The 25,970-nt window shown below is 38.1% G+C and overlaps 1 protein-coding gene and 1 pseudogene across 1 annotated transcript in view; both read right to left on the bottom strand.

Annotated features, from left to right (window-relative positions):
• Positions 1 to 7,545: 7,545 nt before the first annotated feature.
• Positions 7,546 to 9,397, bottom strand: LOC114201096 (small ribosomal subunit protein bS21m pseudogene; annotated as a pseudogene).
• The window catches only part of LOC148163179 (uncharacterized), a 184,910-nt gene continuing 167,321 nt past the window's right edge, over positions 8,382 to 25,970 (bottom strand). The window contains exon 13 of the mRNA XM_088027497.1: positions 8,382 to 8,469. Coding sequence (XP_087883623.1) covers positions 8,417 to 8,469 — 53 coding nt within the window. The 3' untranslated portion in view covers positions 8,382 to 8,416. The remainder of the gene's footprint in view (positions 8,470 to 25,970) is intronic.

Raw genomic sequence — 25,970 nt, 5'->3', positions numbered from 1 at the left:
GGCCCTGAGTTCTCAACTCCTCTGGGCGGAGATTGGGAAGCCACCATTTTCACCCTGGTCTTCCAAAGCTGTACCAGAGCTTGCAGGGAACAAAAGCTCCTGAGAGCAAACCCGAGCAGCTTCCTTAATCCGAACCGACAAGGGCGGGGTAATTCCGCCTCCAGCAAAGACATTTGAGAACTACTGCAACAGGCCCGTCCCCCAGAAGATCAGCACGAACAGGCAGCAAGCCAAGACCAAGTTTACCGATCAAGGAGAACGGGAGAACTCCAGTGCTAGGGGAAAACTGCATATAGAATTCATGGCTTTTTTTACCATGATTCTTTAGTTTTTCGAAATTAATTTTTTAACTGTGTTTTTTGAATTTTTCTTTTTCCCTTTTTCAACCAACATCTTATCAATCCCTTTTTAAAAAAAAACATTTTTTTATTTTTCATTTTTAGAGTCATATTTTATCCCTTCATGGTAGTTATCCTTATTTTTGGCATATATATATAAGTTGTTCTCTCTTTAAAATTTTGAGATACAGTTTCTTCTAACAGATCAAAATACACCCTAAATCACTACTGTATGGCTTTGTTCTAGTCTCCTGCCTGATTACATTCTCTCCCTTTTTTTTTTTAAATCTTCTTCTTTCTTTTTTCAAACAACTTATCAATTCCTTTTATAAAATCTTCTATAATTTTCATCTTTACAGTCATCTTCCATCCCTTCATTGTATCAACCCTTATTTTGTACATATATGTCTTTCTTCCTTTCAAATTTTAGGAGGCACTTTTTTCTAACAGACCAAAATACACCCAAAATCTAGTGTGTGGCACTGATCTATGCACTAACCTGATCATATTTGATCGTATTCTGTTTTTCTTGTATTGTTCTGTTTTGTTTTTATCTTTTTGTTTTTTTTTCTTTCTTTCTTTTCTCTTTCTTTTTTCTTTCTTTCCCTTTCATTTCTCCTGCTTTCAGGTCTTTTCTGATTTGTATACAGTATATTTGCTGGGGATGTTGTTAACCTGTTAGCATTTTGTTCTCTCATTCATCTATTCTCCTCTGGACAAAATAACAAGACGAAAAAAATCACCTCAGCAAAAAGAACAAGAGGTAGTACCATCAGCCAGGGACCTACTCAATACGGACATTAGTACAATGTCGGTCCTAGAGTTCAGAATCATGACTTTAAAGATACTAGCTGGGCTTGAAAAAAGCATGGAAGTTATCAGACACACCCTTTCTGGAGAAATAAAAGAACTAAAATCTAACCAAGTCGAAATCAAAAAGGCTACTAATGAGGTGCACTCAAAAATGGGGGCACTAATGCTAGGATAAATAAGACAGAAGAGAGAATCAGCGATATAGAAGACCAAATGGTGGAAAATAAAGAGGCTGAGAAAAAGAGAGAGAAACAACTACAAGATCACGAAGGCAGAATTCGAGAGATAAGCGATACAATAAGACGAAACAGCATTAGAATAACTGGGACCCCAGAAGAAGAAAAAAGAGAGAGAGGGGCAGAAGGTATATTGGAGCAAATAACAGCAGAGACCTTCCCTAATGTGAGGAAGGAAACAGGCATCAAAATCCAGGAGGCACAGAGAACCCCTCTCAAAATCAATAAAGATAGGTCAATACCCCAACATCTAATAGTAAAACTTATGAGTCTCAGAGACAAAGAAAAAATCCTGAAAGCAGCTCGGGAGAAGAGATATGTAACCTACAATGGTACAAATCTTAGATTGGCAACAGACCTATCCACAGAGACCTGGCAGGCCAGAAAACACTGGCATGGTATCTTCAAAGCACTAAACGAGAAAAATATGCAGCCAAGAATACTATATCCAGCTAGGCTCTCACTGAAAATTGAAGGAGAGATAAAGAGCTTCCAGGACAAACAAAAACTAAAGGAATTTGCAAACACGAAACCAGCCCTACAAGAAATATTGAAAGGGGTCCTCTAAGTAAAGAGAGAGCCTAAAAGCAGCATAGATCAGAGAGGAACACAGACAATATACAGTAACAGTCACCTTACAGGTAATACAATGGCACTAAATTCATACCTTTCAATAGTTACCCTGAACGTGAATGAGCTAAATGCCCCAATCAAAAGACACAGGCTATCAGATTGGATTAAAAACAAGACACATCAATATGCTGTCTGCAAGAGACCCATTTTAGACCCAAAGACACCCCCTGATTGAAAGTTGGGGGTGGAAAACCATTTACCATGCTAATGGACACGAAAAGAAAGCTGGGGTGGCAATCCTTATATCAGACAAATTAGATTTTAAAACAAAGACTGTAATAAGAGATGAGGAAGGACACTATATCCTACTTAAAGGGTCTATCCAACAAGAAGATCTAACAATTGTAAATATCTATGCCCCTAACATGGGAGCAGCCAATTATATAAAGCAATTAATAACAAAAGCAAACAAACACATTGACAACAATACAATAATAGTGGGGGACTTTAACACCCCCCTCACTGAAATGGACAGATCATCTAACCAAAAAATCAACAAGGAAATAAAGACCTTAAATGAAACATTGGACGAAATGGACTTCACAGACATATTCAGAACATTCCATCCCAAAGCAACGGAATACACATTCTTCTCTAATGCCCATGGAACATTCTCCAGAATTGATCACATCCTAGGTCACAAATCAGGTCTCAACCGCTACCAAAAGATTGGGATTATTTCCTGCATATTTTCAGACCACAATGCTTTGAAACTAGAACTCAGTCACAAGAGGAAAGTCAGAAAGAACTCAAACACATGGAGGTTAAAGAGCATCCTACTAAAGAATGAATGGGTCAACCAGGAAATTAAAGAAGACTTAAAAAAATTCATGGAAACCAATGAAAATGAAAACACAACTGTTCAGAATCTTTGGGATACAGCAAGGCAGTCCTGAGAGAAAAGTATATAGCAAGACAAGCCTTTCTCAAGAAACAAGAAAGGTCTCAAATACACAACTTAACCCTACACCTAAAGGAGCTGGAGAAAGAACAGCAAATAAAGCCTAAACCCAGCAGGAGAAGAGAAATCATAAAGATCAGAGCAGAAATCAATGAACTAGAAACCAAAAGAACAGTAGAACAGATCAACGAAACGAGGAGCTGGCTCCTGGAATGAATTAACAAGATTGATAAACCCCTGGCCAGACTTATCAAAAAGAAAAGAGAAATGACCCAAATCAACAAAATCATGAATGAAAGAGGAGAGATCACAACCAACACCAAAGAAATACAAACAATTCTAAGAACATATTATGAGCAACTCTATGCCAGCAAATTAGATAACCTGGAAGAAATGGGCGCATTCCTAGAGATGTATCAACTACCAAAATTGAACCAGGAAGAAATAGAAAACCTGAACAGACCTATAACCACTAAGGAAATTGAAGCAGTCATCAAAAATCTCCCAATAAACAAAAGCCCAGGGCCAGATGGCTTCCCAGGGGAATTCTATCAGACATTTCAAGAAGAATTAATACCTATTCTCCTGAAACTGTTCCAAAAAATAGAAAAGGAAGGAAAACTTCCAAACTCATTTTATGAGGCCAGCATTACCTTGATCCCAAAACCAGACAAAGACCCCATCAAAAAGGAGAATTACAGACCAATATCCTTGATGAACATGGATGCAAAAATTCTCACCAAAATACTCGCCAATAGGATCCAACAGTACATTAAAAGGATTATTCACCACGACCAAGTGGGATTTTTCCCTGGGCTGGAAGGCTGGTTCAACATCCGCAAACCAATCAACGTGATACAATACATTAACAAAAGAAAGAACACGAATCATATGATCCTCTCAATAGATGCAGAAAAAGCATTTGACAAAGTCCAGCATCCTTTCTTGATCAAAACTCTTCAGAGTATAGGGATAGAGGGTACATACCTCAGTATCATAAAAGCCATCTATGAAAAACCTACAGCGAATATCATTCTCAATGAGGAAAAGCTGAGAGCTTTTCCCCTAAGGTCAGGAACGCGGCAGGGATGTCCACTCTCACCACTGCTATTCAACATAGTATTAGAAGTCCTAGCCACAGCAATCAGACAACAAAAAGAAATCAAAGGCATCCAAATCGGCAAAGAGGAAGTCAAACTCTCACTCTTTGCAGAGGATATGATACTGTATGTGGAAAACCCAAAAGACTCCACCCCAAAACTGCTAGAACTCATACAGGAATTCAGTCAAGTAGCAGGCTATAAAATCAATGCACAGAAATCAGTGGCATTCCTATACACCAACAACAAGACAGAAGAGAGACAAATCAAGGAGTCGATCCCATTCACAATTGCACCCAAAACCATAAGACACCTAGGAATAAATCTAACCAAAGAGGCAAAGGATCTGTACTCAGAAAACTATAAAAGACTCATGAAAGAAATTGAAGAAGACACAAAGAAATGGAAAAACGTTCCATGCTCATGGATTGGAAGAACAAACATTGTGAAGATGTCAATGCTACCTAGAGCAATCTACACATTCAATGCAATCCCTATCAAAATACCATCCACTTTTTTCAAAGAAATGGAACAAGTAATCCTAAAATTTGTATGGAACCAGAAGAGACCCAGAATAGCCAGAGGAATCTTGAAAAGGAAAAGCAAAGCTGGCGGCATCACAATTCCGGACTTCCAGCTCTATTACAAAGCAGTCATCATCAAAACAGTATGGTACTGGCACAAAAACAGACACATAGTTCAATGGAACAGAATCGAGAGCCCAGAAATGGACCCTCAACTCTGGGGCCAACTCATCTTTGACAAAGCAGGAAAGAATGTCCAATGGAATAAAGACAGTCTCTTCAACAAATGGTGTTGGGAAAATTGGACAGCCACATGCAGAAGAATGAAACTGGACCATTTCTTTACACCACACACAAAAATAGACTCCAAATGGTTGAAAGACCTAAACGTGAGACAGGAGTCCATCCAAATCCTAAAGGAGAACACAGGTAGCAACCTCTTCGACCTCAGCCGCAGCAGCTTCTTCCTAGAAACATCCCCAAAGGCACGGGAAGCCAGGGCAAAAATGTACTGGGATTTCATCAAGATAAAAAGCTTTTGCACAGCAAAAGGAACAGTCCACAAAACCAAAAGACAACCAACAGAATGGGAGAAAATATTTGCAAATGACATATCAGATAAAGGGCTAGTATCCAAAATCTATAAAGAACTTATCAAACCCAGCACCCAAGGAACAAATAATCCAATCCAGAAATGGGCAGAAGACATGAACAGACATTTTTCCAAAGAAGACATCCAAATGGCCAACAGGCACATGAAAAAGTACTCAACATCACTCGGCATCAGGGAAATCCAAATCAAAACCTCAATGAGATACCACCTCACACCCGTCAGATTGGCTAAAATTAACAAGTCAGGAAACGACAGATGTTGGCGGGGATGAGGAGAAAGCGGATCCCTCCTACACTGCTAGTGGGAATGCAAGCTGGTGCAACCACTCTGGAAAACAGTATGGAGGTTCCTCAAACAGTTGAAAATAGAGCTACCATACGATCCAGCAATTGCACTACTGGGTATTACCACAAAGATACAAATGTAGGGACCCGAAGGGGTACGTGCACCCCAATGTTTCTAGCAGCAATGTCCACAATAGCCAAACTGTGGAAAGAGCCAAGATGTCCACCGACAGATGAATGGATAAAGAAGAAGTGGTATATATACACAATGGAATATTATGCGGCCATCAAAAGGAATGAGATCTTGCCATTTGCAATGACGTAGATGGAACTGGAGGGTGTTATGCTGAGCGAAATAAGTCAATCAGAGAAAGTCATGTATCATATGACCTCACTGATATGAGGAATTCTTAATCTCAGGAAACAAACTGAGGGTTGCTGGAGTGGTGGGGGGTGGGAGGGATGGGGTGGCTGGGTGATAGACATTGGGGAGGGTATGTGCTATGGTGAGCGCTGTGAATTGTGCGAGACTGTTGAATCACAGATCTGTACTTCTGAAACAAATAATACAACATATGTTAAGAAAAAAGAAAAAGAAGAAGATAGCAGGAAGGGAAGAATGAAGGGGAGTAAGTCGGAGGGGGAGTGAACCATGAGAGACGACGGACTCTAAGAAACAAACTGAGGGTTCTAGAGGGGAGGGGGGTGGGGGGATGGGTCAGCCTGGTGATGGGTATTAAAGAGGGCACATTCTGCATGGAGCACTGGGTGTTATGCACAAACAATGAATCATGGAACACTACATCAAAAACTAATGATGTAATGTATGGTGATTAACATAACAATAAAAAAGTATTTTAAAAAATAAAAATAAAAAAGAAAGAAAAACTGTAACGTATTCCTAGCAATCTAGAAGGCACATACATAGGGCTATGCGCATGTCCAGGGCTGGGCATATGCTCAAGGAAGACCTGAGAATATCCTAAGTATCCACTTCTGGTTAACCTGGAGGCTATGCACCAACAAGCAACAAAAGCTAAGCAGTGTTATAAAATAAAAGACATTCCCTGATAAACAAAACTGAAAGAGTTCATTGCTAACACATTTGTCCTGTAAGAAATACTAAAGGAGTTCTTCAAAACTGAAATGAAAAGACTGTAACAGTAACTCAAATCCGAATGAAAAAATAAAAAGCAATGGTAAAGGTAATTATCAGTGATGCTTTAAATCTACACAAACGTCTTGGTCACATGGCCTTTGATACCCAGAGTTGAGTTAAAGACATTCACACTATTTTTAAAAGAAATTCAGATGAATATTATCTTCATTTTCTATAAACATACTAGCATGTACATTTAGTATGTACACTTTACAACATTTAGCATGTACACTTACGGCAGGTATTGCCAAAAGAATTGAAAACACGTTTATAAAAATATTACAATAATTTTAGTAAAATTCACTGCATGAGTTCAGCAAAATCCTACATATATACATATGCATTTATATTTAAATGGATGAGTGTGTGTGTGTGTGTATATACATATATGTTTATGCTTAAAAATATCAGGTAAAATAAATTGAGATGATTTTAAATACTTGATTTTCTTTCTAATTTCCATCTGATGGCAATCAATGAGTTTCCATTTTATAAAAATACACCCAAGTAATGAAACATCTGGCACTTAGAATATTTCCCTAACCAATAATGTTCAGGGACATAGTCTGTGGAACTATATCATTTGTCAATTTAGAGATAAGTTGACTTTTGTTCCATATTACTTGGTGATACAAGCTTTATATAATATTATGTTTTATTTGTATCTTTTATTTCTTTTTTTTTTTTTTTTTTGCTGTTTCAGTAGCAAAATTTATTCCAAATACGTAGATGGCTCCTCTCCTCTCCTTTTATCTAACAGTTGGTGGGAGGGGACAGTTCAGTAAAGAGTAACAGATGCTTTTCCAATAATGTCTTGCTTTGGGTTTCATAAGAATTGAGTAGGAAATGGTAGATATATTCCACTACATTTTAGAAAAGTTCCTCACCTCTCCCAGACTACTTAAAAAATTTTTATTATATCTAAATATACATGGAATTTGCCATTTTCACCATGCAAGTGTACAGTTCAGTGGCATTAAGTACATTCACATTGTTGTGCAAGTATCACCACCATCTGTCTCTAGAACTTTTTCAGCTTCCCCAACTGAAATTCCGTACCCTTGAAACACTAATTCCCCATTCCCAACCAGCCCTTGGCAACCACCATTCTACTCTTAGACTACTTTTTGACTTAGTTTCTCCTTCACATAATAAAAGAGAGGGTCCATTGCTGACTATAGGATTGCTTCTATATATGCAGGCCTTCTTGCACATTCATGATCAAATTTATTGTAAGAAAGGTAAGAGAAAATGGGACTGGAGAAAGAAAGGAGACAGCTGGATAGGGATTTTCATACTGGGCCTACTATCCACAGGCCTCGGCAGCCCTGCCATGGATCTGGCCGGTTCTTTCACATCAAGAAGTTGATCTTGTGAGCCATTTCCATGTTGTAGATCCGGGGACAGGTTTCGTAGCTTTCCCGTCGTCGTTGGCAACAAGGCTTTTCATAGTACTGCCGTCGCAGTACCACTGTCGCTTAATGTCCTCAATGGGCCCATCCATGGTGAGGATTCTGTTTAGGGTCCTGTATGCACCTTCTATGTTCCCTTCCTGTACCATCACAGTCCTGGCAATGAACTTCAGATGTTTTGCCATGACCTTGGAATTTAAATCTTCACTCTGCAGGACCCAACTCCCTCAGGAACCAGCCGCCACCTGTATCTTGTATTTCTTTTGGAAAACATGTTCTTTTCAAATAATTAGTTCCAAGATTAGGTTAAAGATATATAAGTTTAAAATAAAATATATTCCAAGTCAATGTCATGCTAATAGCAGATGCTGAAAAACAAGAAGTTATGAAGGGATATCAACAGTCAGGGAATAGAGAAATGGCATCCATGATATTTCCATGACACAGTTCTTCCCCCTTGGAAAAAAACAGAGATTATGAATTGATAGATATTAACATCTGTGGCCAGCAGTGTTGGACAACTTTGGTGTAGGTTTAAATAAGATGGACAATTAGATTGAAGCATTGTTGGGATTTTGCCAGGCAAACATGATGAAAGGACAACAGGATCAAAAAAGTGAACAATATTTCTAGGAACTGAAGTTGAACTGAAGAACATGTTGGAGCCAGGTATGAAAGGAAGTGAAGCTACAGGGGCCTGGTAGAAATAACAAACATTCCCATATGCACATAATTACTCTGTGACAGCTTACCTATTTCATCCATGAAAATATGAAATTATACATGCCTTGCATCCTAAATCCCAAAGCAGTTCTTCAGAGTTTCCAGCTCTGTTACTGGAGAGACGCATGTTCTTATCAAGTCATTAAATCAGAACAATAATCCTCAGGATTATGTGTACATGAAAGCATTCTATAAACTATCATTGCTGTTGCTTTGAAGGAAAAATACAGAAATGTATGACAATTTTATAAAGATACTAAACAACCTAATTCCCTTTCCTAGGGAAGGATCAAGATGAGACAAGGACAGCTTAAGGAGTTACAAACCTTTCCACAGAATTTAAGATCAACCTATGCAGACTTTAGTGATGTAAAGTAGGAGTAAAGTCTACGATATTATCACATACTCATTATAAATTGCTTCTTTGACCATCAAACATTTCAGCTTAGTATTTTTCATTTAAACACCTGAAAATAAATATATTGGTTTATATGCTTTTCTTGCTTGATACATCATCTCTTAAATAATAAATATCATTTTGTATCCTCTCCATCCTGTTGCATAGGGAAATGGAGCTTCGTGATAAGTGCATTATAGCAATTCAGATAATTTTATCTGCCATAATTCAAGGTTTAAGTTACAAATTCAAGGATTTCAACAGAAAAAAAATTTGTCTCTCTGTAAGAATACACAGATGATAATAACAAAATTCAAACATAATTTAACTTAGAATACTACCACAACAAATGAACTAAAATCATACACCCTATCACTTACTCATTTTACTTCAGCTATTTTAATTTCATGCTTTGGAGGAACAGAAAAACAAAAAACACAAAATAAGATCCAGTGGACATATGTCTTGCAGAATAAAAGTATTAAAATTCATGACCTTATTTCTCTGTTTTAAGGAAAAGTTGGGTTCTACTTTGAGTAGCAGAAACAGTGAGTTACAATATTCCTTTAAACAAACTATTATAATCTTAATATAACACTAAGATATTATAATATCTGTTAGTCAAACTGTAGGGAGTAGTAGAAGAAAACCAAACTTTAATTAAAAAATGTTGAAACTACCTGACATTTTCTTTCTCTTGTTTATCAACATAAGCCAAAGCACCTATTAAAGCTTGCTTTGGGTGTGCATATAAAGCTACATGTGGACAAGCCAATGGAAAGGAGGTTTGTACCTATTTAAGCCAAAGGACCTGGTTCCAGCATTGGAGGCCTAGGTAGTTGTAGTAAGTGGAAAAATCTAGAGAAAACATGGGGAGAAATTTTCCAATATACCAAAACGGCCATTTTTAAATGATAATACCCAATGTTGGGCATTTCTATCAGCAGTTGTGTTGCTCAGTTAAATTCAAAGGCTCTGGTGCTTGACTCTAGAGACCTTCCATGTCAATTTTAAAGTCATGCCCCACCAAGAGTTACCGTCACAATTTCCAATCACTTCCCAAGAGCCTCAATGTTGAGACACTGATTTTTATACTCAAGAGGAAGTATACTTATATGTAATTGTTGAAGTTTCAATGACTAACCTGAACATGGTTAGTTTTAATGCATTTTCATGGATAATACAGTAGCATAATGAAATTTATTCCTATTATAATAAAAACACATTTCAACCAGTTCAATGATGGCAATAGTCTGAAAACTTGATATTGAACTGCCCCACAATGCTGAGTCTTGGGAATAAAGTTATTATTAAAGAAGAGAGTGCCCTTCTTGTGTCTAGCTGATACAAAAGAAGTCACAAGGGAGTCTCTTGGCTCAGGAAAACAACAAACAAATAAGTTGATTCTGCTAAGTGAATTCTTTCTTGAAGTATCAAGCTAGAATTGATTATAGGAGTTCATGATAAACAACCCTATTCTATAGCTAAAAAGTAGTACTATTTGAAAGATGAAAGTGGTATAACACAATGTGAGTACCTTAGTACTATGAAGAAAGTTGTCAGACCTAAATGAAGTGCCAACAGTGATGGGGTCGAGGGTTTGCTGAACAATGCTGAAATAAATATGCCCAGAATATTAAAATAAGCAAGAAACCAGTTATCAATAAAGTATCATCCTCAGAAAAAATACAAGCAATGTTCTCTTATAAATTGTTTATTTTTTCAGTGTCTGTGGTACCATCAACTGTACTTTTCTAATTATTGTATACATTTGTCTTTTCATATTTTCCATTTGCTTTTTCTTTAGAAAAACCCCATATATTAGACCCATATTTTGGGGTATATTTAGGCCCTTTAGGCCCATATTTTGGGGTATATTTATTTTTTTGACAATATACTTTTATCTTTAATTTTCTTTAATTTTATCTTTTACATCACTAATTATCAGTAGCTTCATTCTTTTTTTTTTAAAGATTTTATTTATTTGTTTGAGAGAGAGAGAATGAGAGATAGAGAGCACGAGAGGGAAGAGGGTCAGAGGGAGAAGCAGACTCCCTGCTGAGCAGGGAGGCCGATGGGGGACTCGATCCCGGGACTCCAGGATCATGACCTGAGCCGAAGGCAGTCGCTTAACCAACTGAGCCACCCAGGCGCCCAAGTAGCTTCATTCTTATAAGTATATTGTTACCACGCATTTTCTAGTTTCTCAAGCTAAATAGTTTATATTTATTATGAAACTTTGTTTTAATAAAACTAATTTTCTCCAAATAAAGTAATGGCTAATGTCACATAAGCCATAATGCAAGCTGATCTTTTGTTGTTTATATAGATAATTTGTGATATTTTAAATATTTTCTTTAACTGAGGGTTTCTGTTTTAAATTACAGGATTTTTATAGTAATTGTACTGTTGGTTTCTAGTTTTATTGGCCATAATAAGAAATGTGACTTGCAAAATCTCTAAATTTTTAGTAGGTTATGGTCTTACTCATTTTTTAATCATTGTACATGCCTGTGAACCAAAAAATAATGCTTGCTCTTTGCACATAAGCTAGAATATTTCTTTAGTATATACTGCTTTGGGCTTTTAATTACATAAGTAAAATGCAAGGTAGTCTGGCTTTTTTATTGAATTGATCACTAACATTTTGCTATATTAAAACCTACTACCATAATTTTACTCGGTCCAAGTCATTTTTATTTCTATTGTCCTAGGTTTGGCCCACTTAAGTAATATGGTCTTGACAGTCACCAATAGTTATTCGCTCTTCTTTGAGTACTTTCGCATTTTAATCACCTATGGAGTCTCTGAATCGTGTATTGGAAATTGTATTTTTTATGTAATGTGATAATTGATAATGTGGTTTTATGCTTATACTTTAATTTCATTTTATCTATTTATCATTGTTATGTTTGTTCTCATTTTTACTCTTTCTGGCAAGTTTATTTTTTTTTCCATATTATTCCCCACACCCACCACCACTGGTTACTTTGGAAAGATAATCACACTTCATTATTATTACTGTTTGTATATCCATTCTTTTTTTTTTTAAGATTTTATTTATTTGAGAGACAGGGAGAGAGAGAGCACGAGAACATGAGCAGGGGGAGGGGTAAAGGGAGAAGCAGACTCCCCGCTGAGCAGAGAGCCTGACACTGGGATCATGACCTGAGCCCAAGCCAGACGCTTAGCTGACTGAGCCACCCAGGTGTCCCATATATATATATATCCGTTCCTAACAGTTATAATGAAACCTACATTTCACTACTGATGAATCCAGATTAAGTAGTCATGCTACCAACCAAGATAGATTACTTGACCTTTGTATTTCCGTGGCCCAAATGAAATTATAAGGATGCTTTCACTCCAAGTCTGTCTCCACTTGGCCAACCACCCACATCATATATTCATTTTATACTATCCTCACCCTTTTAAAAGATGACTCAACCCTTTTGTATTATTCTTGAATAATTTCTTACATAGGATCGATGGGTGACATACCAATTGCATCTTGTATTCTCCAAAAAAAAAAATTTTTTTTCCTAAGATTAGAATGTTCTCTTAGCTATATATGTGATCCTTAGAGTTCTGGCGTTAAACTAAATAATCAGTTATATGTTGTTCTTTTGCTCCCACTTGATATTGTGGCCTTTAATTTCAATATTAGTTGGGAGCCATGGAGCCTTTAAGTCATTCTTCTACCTCTGAAAAGGTTCTGTTATTTCTTTCGTTATTACCTATCCTCTATTTATTTTTCTTTCCTTCTTCGTCATCAGTTACCTATCTTTCACTTCTGATTTCCATTTCTTTATATTTGCCCATCTTGTAACCTACTTATGCCACTTGGTTTCCTAGATATCTATTTTTTTAGTTATTTTACTGAATTGTGAAATCCAATTTCAGAAAGTAATTTTGTTGTTGTTGCTCCATTTCATCTACTCGAAAGTTTGATTCATTTTTTTCTGCGCTAATGCTCCATGCTATTTATCCATTGGTTTTGCCTCAATATTAATCACCTCTTTTAACTACTGAGTGTGTTCATCCTGAGTCAGTGAATTAGTCATTTGTAACCCTGGCCACATTAGAAGCACATGAGAAGATTTTAAAATCTACCGATACTTGGACCACAGACAGCCGCAGCTATTTGACTTCGTGGTCTGTACAGCATCCAGGCATAGGTATTTTTAGAAGTTCTAACATGCATCCAAGGACTGAGATCCACTATCTTTCAAGAAGGACATTGACCCTGCATGCTCATGGTTGTAATTCCTACATTGTCTACATAAACTGCAAGCCAGTGGGCCATGAACAACTAAACAGCTCTTGCCAGAGTCAGAGCAATAAGCTGCTGCCCTGAGGGGGATGACAGAGAGGAAGACTCCCTGGAGCTTTTAGGACATACGGCCTCCTCCAGACGAGGAGAGATGTGGTAAATTCAGCCCCTCTGGCCAGTTGCTGTCTAGCTCTGTGCAGATTTAAACAATGAGAAAGCCCATCCAAGGACCAGAGGCCAGTGGGAGCAGACACTGGCAGCGCTTTTCTGAGATCTGCCCCCATCCACGGGCAAAGGAGAGGCTCGGGCCGTCACTCCAGATACTTAAGTCCCCTGCACCTGCTCTCGTTCAGAGACATCTCTGGAAATACCACCATCAGAAACACACCCTCCAGGCCCCATCTGTGATACTCAGTGGGTGGAAGAGGGAGCCAGGTATGCTTATCCAGGCCATCACCTTCAGTGATGGGCATGGCTGTGCACTCCACATGCCATAGCACAATGCCGTCACAGATGTGCGGCGTACACAGTCACTAAATCTTTGACAGTAAAGGAGGTCTGAGACATCCCTGCCCTACAATCTGAATCTTGGGGAATCTTCCAATTCCAAAGTGATATAGTGACTGTTTTAAGAATGCCTACCTACAAATCAACTACGCTTAGAAATCAATGCTGATATGGGCATCTGGCTGGCTCAGTCGGTTAAGCTTCTGCCTTCAGCTCAGGTCATGATCTCAGGGTCCTGGGATCTAGCCTTGCATTGGGCTCCCTGCTCAGCAGGGAAATCTGCTTCTCCTTCTCCCACTCCCCTCAACCTCTGCTCTTGTGTGCGCACACTCTCTCTCTCTCAAAAAAAATTTTTTTTAAATCTTTAAAAAAAAATCAATACTGATACTTTATTCTTACTATCCCTACTTATTAAAACTGTATTTTTTCCCATTTATATATTGGTGATTCCCACCCTTTGCGAGAGTTCAGAAAGCAGAAAACATATTTGGTGAATCCCAATGTCCTGCATAATGACTGATACCTAGTAAGTAGTCAGTAAGTATTTGTTGTTGAAAGAATACAGTATTTTCCACTGAGCACCTCCTCACAGGGGCAATGAAAGATTAAATCAGATAATATATGTAAAATGCTTAGTTTCTTGCACAAATTAAATAATAAACTATAATAAATAATAATGAAATAAAATAATAAATAATAAAAGAATAAATAAAATTTCACTTGAATCAAATTCCTGCTTCTTTCAAACAGACCTAAGCATGTCATTCAATCTTCTCTTTCACTGATAACAGAAAATTTATAACAAATATATATTAATCATTTTATTTCTTAATAATAGAGCCCTGTACTCTTTCCCAGCCCCTTGTCCATATATGTTGTGTTAAGTGCAATACTGCGATTTAAGAAGAGAAAAACACTTTCAGTTTCCATGCCAATTATTTTACAATGGTCCCTAAATCCCCAGACATTAAGAATGATTCTGTCAGATTTAACTATAGTGTACACATGCCACACATGCATTGTTCTACAGTGACTGTGCAGAATGTCAACAGCACCAACATTGAGGGTAATTAGGTGATTCACAAAACTAACTCTGATTCTAAAAGCTAAAAACTAATAAAAGCTAATAAACTACTCTGAAATTTGCTAATAGTCACATCCTCCCCCGCTAAGCAATGTGGGATTTAAAAAAATTAAAACAAAAAAAATTCATACAGTATCTTTAATGTTTTTCTGTCTATTAACATCTTGGTAGAAATCTTAAAGAGAACAAAATAGCTGACTCTATTTATTTATTTTCCAAATATCCCTCTGGCATTTTGTGATAATTATGTGAAGTACTAATGGCATTTAAATTTTATTTAGTCATTAGACTTCTTCAGAGTTTTAGTTCCAGAATCCAAAGTGCTTTATGAAGAATTTATAAGCCCCATTATCCAGAAAGTAAAGAGCAAAAGAATTCATTTAATTTTGCATAACTGTGTGCTGATGTTTTTGCCTATATTTATGGAAGTAGGAGGTCAGAATTCCACTAAGTTTAATGGCATCACCAGCAGCAGCATTATCATCATCATAAAATAATAAAATCATTGTTTATTGAGCCCTTATAATATGCTTGACACCATTCTAGATGTTTAACCTCACAATAACCCTATGAGGCAATGATTATTAATTACATTATACAGGCAAGGAAACTGAAGCTCAGAGAGTTTTAGTAACTTGCCTAACGTTGCACAGCAGCTAAGAACCAAGCCACTGTTTAGATTCAGGTCTGACTCTTAACACTTGTTTTACTAACACATGCTATACTATCACACATCTATGTGTATGAGACTTATCTGATGTCCCTAAAGCTATTGATAGAGTAGGCAGTTAGTCAGACAGGAGATGGAGGCAAAAGCGGTGATAAATAGATGACATATTAGAAGCCTGCCTGAAGGCACAACATCTTGATTTTGTGGCTCTTAACATACTGGCCTTATGGCTTCCAACACTCCAGGGCTGACAGACCAAGAGCTACAAGTGCAGAACATGCGCTCTCCTGTTCAACCTCTGCCCCAGGGTAACCTATAGATTCATTATAATATCTTTACATTGCGGTTTTGACCGCCCTGCCCCCCCACCCGAAGACGGCCATGACTGTTCTGGCCAGAACCTTGTAGGGCCAAACACTTTCCCTCCCCGCCCATAGGAGGAGTCCCTTAGACGACTGGAAACAATCTCAGTCAGAGACCCCCCTAGCTATGACCCACAACCTGTGCAAACATAAAAAGAAAAGATATCCCTAACCCCAGTATAGTTGCCACCTCTGGGTCTCCCTGCTCTCCCACCTTGAGATTATACTGTCCTCAATAAACTGCTCTCTGCTTACTACTTTTCTTCTGGCTGTCTTTATTCAAGAGCGGATCCTCATGTAAATCTTTCGTGGGGGAATCCAAGAACCACGACCTCCATTCACACAAAGCAGACTCTCCCACTGTGGCACCGTGGGAAAACCACAATGTATAATCCATTTCTATCAAAAGTTTTATGCAAGGCTGCCCGAGCTTGTCTGGGCTTGTGTGAAGTTATGCTTACTATGAGACATACCAGGAATAACAGGGGGAAAAATCAAGAAAGGACACCTAACGGCAAGAAATATATGAAAAGTAGGAAATCCTTTTATTAAAAAATTCTTTTTCACGAGTTCACAATAACTTCAACTGTCCAAAAAGTTTTGCCTATTGAGACCACACTTCAAAGATTAGTCAGTATATCAGTTTAGGAAGGTTTGTGCTCCTAAAGAGTTCTAAACAATTTGTATTTTTAGGTCAATCAAAAGGTCTCATTGTAGGGGTGCCTGACTGGCTCAGTTGGCGGAGCATGTGACTCTTGATCTCAGGGTTGTGAGTTCAAGCCCCATAATGAGTGTAGAGATTACTTAAAATTTTTTTAAATCTTTAAAAAATAAATGCAACTACCATTTATTTTTTTAAAGGTCTCATTATAAGATTGATTCAATCAGTAATTTGATCAAGAAAATCTCTTTATATAATTAGTACAAAGATCACCTGTTTTCAAGCTTCTATCCAAAAGAACATATAGTTCAAGTCATCATATTTGGAAAGAATCCATGGGTGATGGGGAAAGGATGCAGAGAGATGATCTACCAGTACTACTGTGGGAACCATGTGGAACCCCTAGGAATACTGACTGGAAAACCAAGATCCTTATGACTCATATTGTTTACAAAGTTCGTTTTGCTGGGTTGAGGCTGAGCCTCTTGAACTAGACCAGTCAGTTACCTTTACTTGGACTTAACTTCCACCTGTGGAAGACATAAATTGTCAGCATGTAGAATGCTCCCTTGTTCCCCTCCCAGGCAATGTCTCCCACCCGAGGAAGTAATACCTGTTCCAACTCTTCTGCCTTCTATAACTGTTGATTCATTTTGCCTGTTCTTGAACTTCACATAAATGGAATCATACAGTATGACTAGATTTAGACCTGGATTCTGGAGCTTTTCATTATATCTACAAGATCATCCATACTGTCCTGTGTAGCAAAAGTTTATTTTTCTACCTGTGTTATATTGTCTTAAATGAATATATCACTCTGTCTCCATTCTCCTGCTGATGGGCATTTAGCTGCTTTCTAGAACTAGGGTATTGTGAATAAAGTTGCTATGCACAATCTTGTGCTCGCCTTTTGGTACATTCGATTCTCAATGGTAATATCTATAAATAGGTTTGCTGATCCACAGGGTAAGCATAAGTTTAGCTTTAATACATACATCCAACTAGTTGCATCAATTTAAAATTGAGATTTGTTTTATGGATCAGCATACATCTTGAAAGCTCCATGGCACACGAAAGAGATGTGTATTCTGGCTACAGAATGTTGTGTTTTATAAACAATTAGATCAAGGAGGTTAATAGCACTGTTCATATCTTCTATTCTTTATTGATTTTTATGTCTACTTACCTTACTTATTGAGAGGACATGTTAATATCTCCAACTATGATTGTGCAACTGTCTATTTTCCCTTTAATTCTGGCTATTTTTGCTTCACATAATTGGAAGCTCTATTAGGCACATATGTATTAATAATTGTTATGTCTTTGTGATAAGTTGGCCTTGTTTTCATTATAAAATGTCCCTCTTTATCAATTCTTATCTCAAGGTCTATCTTGTCTAATATTAATATAGTCATTGCATCTTTCCCTTGTTTATTGCTTGCATGCCCTATCTTTCCCCATCCTTTTGCTGTCATTTTTTATCCGCTTTTATAATTAAAGTATGTTTCTGTATATAGGGTTTAACTGGATCCTGCTTTTCCCCCCTCCTGTCAGACAACCTCCATCATTTAACTGGTATAGTCATTCCATTTACATCGAATATGATTTTAGAGACAGCTTGATTTTGGTTTACCATTTTGCTATTTGATTTCTCATCGTTCCATCTGTTTCCTTTTCTCCATCCCTTCTTTTCTGCCTCATTTTGAGGCAAAATATCCTTAGTATTTCATTTAAGTTCCTTTATTGGCTTTTTAGCTATATACCTCTGCATCCTTTTCATGTTAACTAGAGGTTACATCATGAATAGTACAATTATCACTATCAATTTTGTTAATAGTGTAACATCTTACATAAAATGTATTAATTTCAATAGTATCAGTCTACTAGCCCCAAATCCCCACTCTCTGTGCTATTGTTGATACATATTCTTACCCTTATATTTATAAAAGGAACAATTAGAGTAAGTTACAGACTGCCCAATTTAGAGTTGTCATTTCTGCTTTAAATAATCAAATGGTGAAAAATGTCATTGTCTCTCCCATGGACCACTACAGTAGCCTCTCGGCAGACTTTCCACTTTCACTCTTGCCCTCCTTTTTATGTCACTATTTACACAACAGCCAGAGATACTTGCTTTCAAATGTGAAATGGATGATGCTATATGTCCCAAGCTTAATTTGCTTCAAAGACTTTCCAGGATGAAATGCAGACTCCCAGAAGTGGTCTTGTATTAATCTTCTAAGACTTCTATAACAAAACACCACAGACTGGGTTGCTTAAACAACAGAAATTTATCTTCTCACAATTCTGGAAGTTAGAAGTCCATGACCAAGGTGTCAGTAAATTCAGTTTCCGGCAAGATCTCTCTTCCTGACTGACAGACAACTTCCTTCTTGCAATGCCCCCACACGGTCTTTCCTCTGTGAATACAGAGAGAGCCCTCTGGTCTCTTCTTCTTATAAAAACACTAGTGCTATCATGTGAGACCTCACTCTCATGAGCTCATTTAACCTTAATTTACCTCCTTAGAGGCCCTATATCCAAATTTAGTCACATTGGGGATTAGGGTTTCAACATATGAATTTGGGAGGGGGACACAATTCAGCCCATAAATAATGGGCCTGGGCCTAAGGAAGAAAAGATCTGTCTAGCTTATATACAACCCAACACGACACACAGCACAAACATAACAGCTTATGCCTATTAAACAATGCAGGATGCACTGCAGGATGGACCTCCCTAGGCCTGTCTGTATAAGCATAACTTGTATGGACTCTTATATCCTGCCTCTCAGAGCAGTTTGAATTCTCAAAAAAGGAATCATATTTTGAACAGGTGAAATTACAGTACAATTTAAACCTAGCAATGATCCAGGCACAGCCAGTCAGAATGCCTCTGTGCCCCCATGTTACATCTCTGTGCAAGGCCTGAGTACACTTGGATAGAGTCCTACATGCTCAGGAGAACTCCAAACACAGAAGTAGGTGATATTCAGGAGCCCCAAAAAGAAGGCCAGGGAAAAGGAGAGATGGTGAGTTAAAACTAAGCGAGCTTGGGGCGCCTGGGTGGCTCAGTCATTAAGCGTCTGTCTTCAGCTCAGGTCATGACCCCAGGGTCCTGGGATCGAGCCCTACATCGGGCTCCCTGGTTTTTTTTTTTTTTATTGTTATGTTAATCACCATATATTACATCATTTCTTTTTGATGTAGTGTGCCATGATTCATTGTTTGTTCATAACACCCAGTGCTCCATGCAGAATGTGCCCTCTTTAATACCCATCACCAGGCTAACCTATCCCCCTACCCTCCTCCCCTCTAGAACCCTCAGTTTGTTTTTCAGAGTCCATCATCTCTCATGGTTCGTCTCCCCCTCTGACTTACTCCCCTTCATTCTTCCTCTCCTGCTATCTTCTTCTTTTTTTTTTCTTAAAGTATGTTGTGTTATTTGTTTCAGAAGTACAGATCTGTGATTCAACAGTCTTGCACACTTCACAGCGCTCACCATAGCACATACCCTCCCCAATGTCTATCACCCAGCCACCCCATCCCTCCCACCCCCAACCACTCCAGTAACACTCAGTTTGTTCCTGAGATTAAGAATTCCTCATATCAGTGAGGTCATAGGATACATGTCTTTCTCTGATTGACTTATTTCACTAAGGGTGTTATCACCCTCCAGTTCCATCCACGTCGTTGCAAATGGCAAGATCTCATTCCTTTTGATGGCCGCATAATATTCCATTGTGTATATATACCACTTCTTCTTTATCCATTCATCTGTCGATGGACATCTTGGCTCTTTCCACAGTTTGGCTATTGTGGACATTGCTGCTAGAAACATTGGGGTGCACATCCCCCTTCGGGTCCCTACATTTGTATCTTTGTGGTAAATACCCAGTAGTGCAATTGCTGGATCGAATGGTAGCTCTAATTTCAACTGTTTGAGGAACCTCCATACTGTCTTCCAGAGTGGTTGCACCAGCTTGCATTCCCACCAGCAGTGTAGGAGGGATCCCCTTTCTCCGCATCCCCGCCAACATCTGTCGTTCCCTGACTTGTTAATTTTAGCCATTCTGACTGGTGTGAGGTGGTATCTCATTGAGGTTTTGATTTGGATTTCCCTGATGCTGAGTAAAGTTGAGCACTTTTTCATGTGCTGTTGACCATTTGGATGTCTTCTTTGGAAAAATGTCTGTTCATGTCTTCTGCCCATTTCTTGATTGGATTATTTGTTCTTTGGGTGTTGAGTTGGATAAGTTCTTCATAGATTTTGGATACTAGCCCTTTATCTGATATGTCATTTGCAAATATTTTCTCCCATTCTGTCGGTTGTCTTTTGGTTTTGTGGACTGTTTCTTTTGCTGTGCAAAAGCTTTTTATCTTGATGAAATCCCAATAGTTCATTTTTGCCCTGGCTTCCCGTGCCTTTGGCGATGTTTTGGGAAGAAGCTGCTGCGGCTGAGGTCGAAGAGGTTGCTACCTGTGTTCTCCTTTAGGATTTGGATGGACTCCTGTCTCACGTTTAGGTCTTTCAACCATTTGGAGTCTATTTTTGTGTGTGGTGTAAGGAAATGGTCCAGTTTCATTCTTCTGCATGTGGCTGTCCAATTTTCCCAACACCATTTGTTGAAGAGACTGTCTTTATTCCATTGGACATTCTTTCCTGCTTTGTCAAAGATGAGTTGACCATAGAGTTCAGGGTCCATTTCTGGACTCTCGATTCTGTTCCATTGATCTATGTGTCTGTTTTTGTGCCAGTACCATACTGTCTTGATGATGACAGCTTTGTAATAGAGCTGGAAGTCCGGAATTGTGATGCCGCCAGCTTTGCTTTTCTTTTTCAAGATTCCTCTGGCTATTCGGGGTCTCTTCTGGTTCCATACAAATTTTAGGATTATTTGTTCCATTTCTTTGAAAAAAGTGGATGGTATTTTGATGGGGATTGCATTGAATGTGTAGATTGCTCTAGGTAGCATTGACATCTTCACAATGTTGGTTCTCCCAATCCATGAGCATGGAACGTTTTTCCATTTCTTTGTGTCTTCTTCAATTTCTTTCATGACTATTTTATAGTTTTCTGAGTACAGATCCTTTGCCTCTTTGGTTAGATTTATTCCTAGGTATCTTATGGTTTTGGGTGCAATTGTGAATGGGATCGACTCCTTGATTTGTCTCTCTTCTGTCTTGTTGTTGGTGTATAGGAATGCCACTGATTTCTGTGCATTGATTTTATAGCCTGGTACTTGACTGAATTCCTATATGAGTTCTAGCAGTTTTGGGGTGGAGTCTTTTGGGTTTTCCACATACAGTATCATATCCTCTGCAAAGAGTGAGAGTTTGACTTCCTCTTTGCCGATTTGGATGCCTTTGATTTCTTTTTGTTGTCTGATTGCTGTGGCTAGGACTTCTAATACTATGTTGAATAGCAGTGGTGAGAGTGGACATCCCTGCCGCGTTCCTGAACTTAGGGGAAAAGCTCTCAGCTTTTCCCCATTGAGAATGATATTCGCTGTACGTTTTTCGTAGATGGCTTTTATGATATTGAGGTATGTACCCTCTATCCCTATACTCTGAAGAGTTTTGATCAAGAAAGGATGCTGGACTTTGTCAAATGCTTTTTCTGCATCTACTGAGAGGATCATATGATTCTTGTTCTTTCTTTTGTTAATGTATTGTATCACGTTGATTGATTTGCGGATGTTGAACCAGCCTTGCAGCCCAGGGATAAATCCCACTTGGTCGTGGTGAATAATCCTTTTAATGTACTGTTGGATCCTATTGGCGAGTATTTTGGTGAGAATTTTTGCATCCATGTTCATCAAGGATATTGGTCTGTAATTCTCCTTTTGGATGGGGTCTTTGTCTGGTTTTGGGATCAAGGTAATGGTGGTCTCATAAAATGAATTTGGAAGTTTTCCTTCCTTTTCTATTTTTTGGAACAGTTTCAGGAGAATAGGTATTAATTCTTCTTGAAATGTCTGATAAAATTCCCCTGGGAAGCCATCCGGCCCTGGGCTTTTGTTTGTTGGGAGATTTTTGATGACTGCTTCAATTTCCTTAGTGGTTATAGGTCTGTTCAGGTTTTCTTTTTATTCCTGGTTCAGTTTTGGTAGTTGATACATCTCTAGGAATGCACCCATTTCTTCCAGGTTATCTAATTTGCTGGCATAGAGTTGCTCATAATATGTTCTTAGAATTGTTTGTATTTCTTTGGTGTTGGTTGTGATCTCTCCTCTTTCATTCATGATTTTGTTGATTTGGGTCATTTCTCTTTTCTTTTTGATAAGTCTGGCCAGGGGTTTATCAATCTTGTTAATTCATTCCAAGAACGAGCTCCTCGTTTCGTTGATCTGTTCTACTGTTCTTTTGGTTTCTATTTCATTGATTTCTGCTCTGATCTTTATTATTTCTCTTCTCCTGCTGGGTTTAGGCTTTATTTGCTGTTCTTTCTCCAGCTCCTTTAGCTGTAGGGTTAGGTTGTGTATTTGAGACCTTTCTTGTTTCTTGAGAAAGGCTTCTATTGCTATATACTTTCCTCTCAGGACTGCCTTTGCTGTATCCCAAAGATTTTGGACAGTTGTGTTTTCATTTTCATTGGTTTCCATGAATTCGGGTTCCCTGCTCTGCAGGAAGCCTGCTTCTCCCTCTCCCATTCCCCCTGCTTGTGTTCCCTCTCTCGCTGTGTCTCTCTCTGTCAAATAAATAAAATCTTTAAAAAAAAAAAAAAACTAAGCGAGCTAAAAAGACACTCAAGCACTCACTTTGTAGAAGATTCAATAACTACAGCAGAAAATGCAACAGAAAAAGCAACAAAGTTGGTACAAAACTTGACCTAAAAAAATAAAAAACAAAAAACAAAAAAATTTGACCTAATTGCTAAGCACCATCATTTTTCCATGACAAGTTATTGTTAGAGTTTGAGCAACTGCAATGGATACATTTACATATGACATTTACCCAGAAACAAGAAGTAGTTCACCAAAATAATCTGAAGTTATTTTTTATAAATTATCTCAACAAAAAGGCTATGTTTCCTATCACCTAGGCCTGTCTGAAAATGAAAAGCTATATTCTACAGTAACATGTAACAAGTCTGTCTCTTGTGTGCATGTGGTCTTTATTCATTATTTTAACAGACCTGGATGTTTGCCTGAGTCATCAATAATGCTTTGCCTTATTCCATATGGCAGTTCCTTCCAAGTGCTGAAATTGACCTACCCAAATGAGGCTATTCTCTCAATCTTTTTCATTTATTCCATAACATTTGTATTTGTTTCCTATCACTGCTGTAACAAATCACCAAAAAATTAACAGCTTACAGTTTTGTAGGTCAAACGTCTGGCAGGATCTCATTAGGCTACAATAAAGTTACTGGAAGGACTGTGTCCCTTTCTGAAGCTCTAGGGGAGGACCCTTTTCCTTGTTCATACAGGTTACTGGCAGAATTTAGTTCCTGTAGTTGCAGAACTGAGATCTCTGTCTCCTTCCTGGAAAGTAGCTGAGGGCAATTCCCAACCTCTGTAGGACACCCACATTCCTTGGCTCATTGCCCCCTCCTCCTTCTTTAAATGCAGCACTCTTTGAATCTTTCCCTCTTCTTCCACTGCATCCCTCGAAGACCAAGCCAGATTACATTGGGTCCACCTGGATAATCCAGGATAAGGTCCCCATCCATCTCTAGGTGCATACTCTTAATCACATTTTCAAAACTTCTGTTTACCATGGAAGGTAACATATTCACAGGCTCCTGGGAATAGAGTGTGGACATCTTTGAGAAGGCCATTATTCTGTCTACTACACCTGCAAGACAGTCTTTGGGTCCACATACTGGGCATCTTACTACTGCATCATTTTCAGGCTTTCTCCTCTCCTCCTCCCTATCATGTAGAGAAAGTCACTGCAAATGCACAAGGGCTATCATTTTCACTTGCACTGGATTTTTAGCCTCTCAGATTTGGTGGACACCCAAATGGTGTGACTTAATTAAGACCAGCCTTTGCCACCATCCAGCTGCAGATTCTCCACAAAGGATCCAAGGCTATATTTCTATTTTCTAATATTCATAGTCAATACCTGCAGAACACATCCTTTTTATGAACCATTAACTTCAGCATAAAATGAAAAAAGTGAGAGAACCTAGCAATAACTTGGTGTAGATTACTTCCAGGAAAGGTGCTTCAAAAATGTCTTCAATTAGGACCAAAAAAAAAATTTAATGCCTGGATGAACATTAAAAAACAGGGGAAGGAAGGATTCCTCTTTAAATGTAAATAAATTTTAATTAAATAATTTGTTAATTGATCTAGCACTTGAATCGCTATCAAAATCATCTACAAACATTTGTCTTTTGTATTGGAAAAATAAAGCTACCAGATATGCTTTCATATGTCTGAATTCTTTCTAGATGCAAATAAAAATAAATGTTAAAATTCAGTAAAGTTAAAATGGGTTCTAGTATGTATTCATTTACTTTTGAACAATCTGCAAAAGACTAAGGGCATGTCAAAAAGGCAAAGGACTCATCTTCATGGCTGTGACCCCATTTTCTTAGTGCCAGTGGCTTTGCCCACATCTACTCCATATGGGCTATTTAGGATATAGCTTGCAAATCTCATTAGTGTATTTAAAATAAGATGTTCCTGGGGCACCTGGGTGGCTCAGTCAGTTGAGCCTCTAATCTTAATGCTCAGGTCGTGATGCCAAGGTCCTGAAATCGAGCCCCGCATCGGGCTCCCAGGTCAGCGGGGAGCCTGCTTCTCCCTCTCCCTCTGCCTGCCACTCCCCTTGCTTGTGTGCACTCTCTCTGTCAAATGAATGAATAAAATCTTTAAAAAATTAAATTAATTAAAATAAAATAGGATGTTCCTATGGTTGTCCAAGGTTGTCCACCCATCAAGATTAACCCTCCTCCTTCACTTTTTCTCCCTACCATTTATTATTCAATATGCCATATAAAAAGCTCATTTATTTGTGCATGAATGACTAAAAAATATAATAAATGACTATACTCCAAACATATAACGACAGCCATGAGGCCCCCTGCCCTTTGATGCACTAACAAACAGTATGAGTTGCACAGTCTAGAATGTTATATAAATAATAGTGATGACATCATAGATCCTAGGAAAGGGATATGACATTTACTATGAATGAATCATTTTTCTTAGAAGGTTTTATTTGAATTCTTCTCTTCCCTTTTCACCTTAGGGTGTGTGGTGGAGTGGTGGTGTTTATTTGATTTTATCTTACTGTACACGTATCTTCTGTTGCTCAATTCAATT

The sequence above is a fragment of the Eumetopias jubatus genome, unplaced genomic scaffold (assembly GCF_037043125.1).
Source record: "Eumetopias jubatus isolate StellerSeaLion01/CBP00866 unplaced genomic scaffold, mEumJub1_p1.0 scaffold_10, whole genome shotgun sequence".
Taxonomy (NCBI): Eukaryota; Metazoa; Chordata; class Mammalia; order Carnivora; family Otariidae; genus Eumetopias; species Eumetopias jubatus.
Note: the sequence above shows the minus strand (reverse complement) of the source record. Positions and strands in the feature narration are given on the sequence as shown.